Source organism: Pocillopora damicornis, chromosome 10 (assembly GCF_964200805.1).
Source record: "Pocillopora damicornis chromosome 10, jaPocDami1.2, whole genome shotgun sequence".
Taxonomy (NCBI): domain Eukaryota; kingdom Metazoa; phylum Cnidaria; class Anthozoa; order Scleractinia; family Pocilloporidae; genus Pocillopora; species Pocillopora damicornis.
Window position 1 is genome coordinate 19,384,730 of NC_142679.1, and position 3,207 is coordinate 19,387,936.

The window sequence follows — 3,207 nt, forward strand, 5'->3', positions numbered from 1 at the left end:
GCCTAGTTGATTACGAGTAACGGACGTTAAATTCGAACTCAGTCATCAAATTGATTGTTATGAATTACTAAGCACAACAAAAATATACCAGCGGATAAATAGCTTTGAACAGTCAGTAATTTTTTTCTTCTCTTGAGAGGGAGGGGTTTGGAAATTCAGAGAGAGGGCTGAATAAGCTTTAAGGATAAGTCTTTGCCGTGAATTGTAAGCCCTGTCAAGGAACAGAGGCAATCTCTAGATCTGTGCATTTTTTCTTTTGTACATAAGGTTTAGTTGAAAGGAAGAATTGGAGAGCGAGTGAACGAGTCACGTAACAGCAAAAAATAGATTTCCCTATTCAGTTTCGAAGAGCCTTTTGAAGAAATTTCCCAAAGAGTTACTGTCATTGTGTACTTGGCAGATTTGACTGGAAGTTTCAAGCGCAAGGCCTTTCATTCATGTCGACAAAACCCGTGGCGATAGAGGTGAATCAAGTGAAAAACTTTACATGAGTTTGCTCATTAGAATCTCAAACAAATTTAAGAATTCAAATTTTAATATACTTTTGAGATGAGCGTTTGATTTTCCTATCCTGGCTGATAATATCCTTTAAGACATGCTTTAAATCAAACTTCCTTTGACAAAAATTAAAAGCCAGAATATATTAGTTAAAACAGGAAGGACTTAAAATGCATCAGGCGCGTTCCAAACTAAGCGCTTTGAGATTACCTTAAACAAAGACGTGTCAAGATTGTAAACGAAAGCGACAGCAAAAATTTTACAAACGACCTTAAGATACTGTAAGTTGGTACAGACACTCTGACTGATCAAAGAGAACATTGCGAATAGTTTAAATCGATGTTTCACATCGGGAAATTTACTAATCTTCCGAAATTCCTGAAAGTTGATAGGTCAAAGAATTTCGCGTAGGTATCAAACGCGTTGAAGTTAAAAAAAAATCTCCTGTTGAAATGAAATGTCTATAGAAGCTACAGCCCCGACGACATTCATTCAAGAATCTTGAATCTTAGTAACTCACTAGGCTCGCCCCTATACACTTTGCTTAATAATTAATTCAAATTTGGTATAATTCCGAGGGCCGAAAATGTAACTGTGTGTTTGTTTGTTTGTGTTTTAAACAGCTGTGTTATTCCGCTTTAAATGAGAGCTGCCAAAATCTAAGTGGAGAGCTACAGACCTGTTTCTGTAGCTTCTGTTGTCAGTAAATTTGGGACAAGATTGAATGGAAGTCTAAGTCTAAATCCAAGCAGTTGAGTTTATGGAAGAGCGTTATTGTCTCCCGAAATTAATGACACTTTCCCACAAAGAGCCCCAGACCAGGCTCCTGCCCAAGCCATCTAGAGTTTTGCTTTTGATCAGGGAGGGAGTCACTTCTTTTTATTCTGGACCAAATACAATTGGAAAGGGAACAATTGTGCTCAAATAAAACGGATACGTATTTTCTAGCCCGTGTTCCCTTCATTAAAGTTCTATTAACAGATTCAGTAGAAGCTTGGATCGAAAAGAATATAGCATTTATTAAATTTAACTGCAGTCCTTGCACATATTCAATGCCCTCGGTTATAATTCAAATACTTTGGAGTTAAGTGTGATCCTTTAAAAAAAAAACAAATATATATATATGTAAAATATGATTTCCACTGAGAGTTGAGAACTTTAGAACAGTAACCAAAATATTATCGATTAGATTACATATACATTACATTCTGAACTATTCCAGTAAACTGAAAAAGATTCTAAATTATAAAACTATGTAACTCGTAAAGCAATTTCCTACCATTAGTAACTTTAGAATATTACATAACTCTGCTCTTAATAAAATCATCAGCTCAGATGAAAAAAAAAACAAGCTAGAGTACAAGCTTTGCGTAAATGACTTACTAGGTAAAGTCCAAATAAACTCCTTTGAACGTGTACACAATTGGTTGTACAACGCCTACATTTGGCTTTGAAAACGAACAAGGCAGAACAAAACATTCCTTTTTGTTCAAGTATATTTCAATTAAGCGTAAACATTAGACTCTTGGAGTCTAGCAAATAAAAAATATGAAAGCCTATAAAAACTGAGAAAATATGTTGTTACTTATTACTTATACGTCACTAGTTCATGTAGACTTTTTAAAAGTTTTTTTCAGAAGACAATGATATTCATCAAATAGGTTATCAAAATATAATTCAATATTTGTGGAATCTCATTACAGCTAAATCACCGGTACAATCAATTGCTTGTAGTTCAAAACTTTATGTTACAAAAGTTATAACATTATTGCCAACAACCTCGTTATACAAAATTGCAGTTGCAGTTGCAGTCTATTTTGTAACACAAAGAAAATCGTCTATAGACTAATGAACGTTCAGTAATTGTTTGGGTCATGATTCCGAGTCGTTTCTCAATTCTTGATCGCGATGTTTCGCTGCCTCACTGCTAGTCATTTTCAATACTCCGTTCAACAAGCGATACTGACTACAAGGTCAGTTATCTAATTGATCACCTTGAATAATAATCTTTAAATCGTCATTTATATAAATGGAATTTATTTCATGACAAGCAAAACGTTACAGGAAGAACCTGTCAGGGCTGTGTGCCACTGACTTGTTCCTTGGTCCACTTTGTAGTTGAACGGGAAAATCGTAGAGCTCCTTTATCTTCCCAGTCAGTACCAATTAACATTTGAGACAAATACTTTTTGCCATCATCTGTTACATTCAGATTTCCGTAGGAGTCTAAGCTCCGTAGTTTGCATTTGGTATCAGTCAAGGCCTTACACAGGTATTTGACTCCTTCATCTCCAAATTCATTACTGCTTATGTCTAAACATGTTAATGTACAGAATCCGTTGGTTAAAACTTCAGACAATTCTTTGATTCCTCCATCTCCTAATCTGTTAAAACCGACTTTTAATGTAGTTAAAGCACAGTTACTGCTAGTCAGCGCATCACACAAGTGTTTCAATCCGTTGTCTCCCAACTGATTGTCACTGACGTTTAAGATTGTTAATCTGCAGTTAACGCTGGTTAGCGCGTTACACAAGTGCATTCCTCCATTGTCTCCAAACTTATTGAAACTGACGTTTAAGCTTGTTAATCTGCAGTTGAAGCTGGTTAGCGCGTGACACAACTGCATTATTCCTACGTTTCCCAACCTACTCGAACGGACGTTTAAGCAGGTTAATGTACAATTAACGTTGGTTAACGCCTTACACAAGC

The 3,207-nt window shown here is 35.7% G+C and overlaps 1 protein-coding gene across 1 annotated transcript in view; it reads right to left on the reverse strand.

The window, feature by feature from the left end:
* Positions 1-1,503: 1,503 nt before the first annotated feature.
* The window catches only part of LOC149039284 (uncharacterized), a 3,418-nt gene continuing 1,714 nt past the window's right edge, over positions 1,504-3,207 (reverse strand). Inside the window, exon 2 of the mRNA XM_089185231.1 lies at positions 1,504-3,207. This exon is cut by the window's right edge and continues 525 nt beyond it. Coding sequence (XP_089041357.1) covers positions 2,573-3,207 — 635 coding nt within the window. The 3' untranslated portion in view covers positions 1,504-2,572.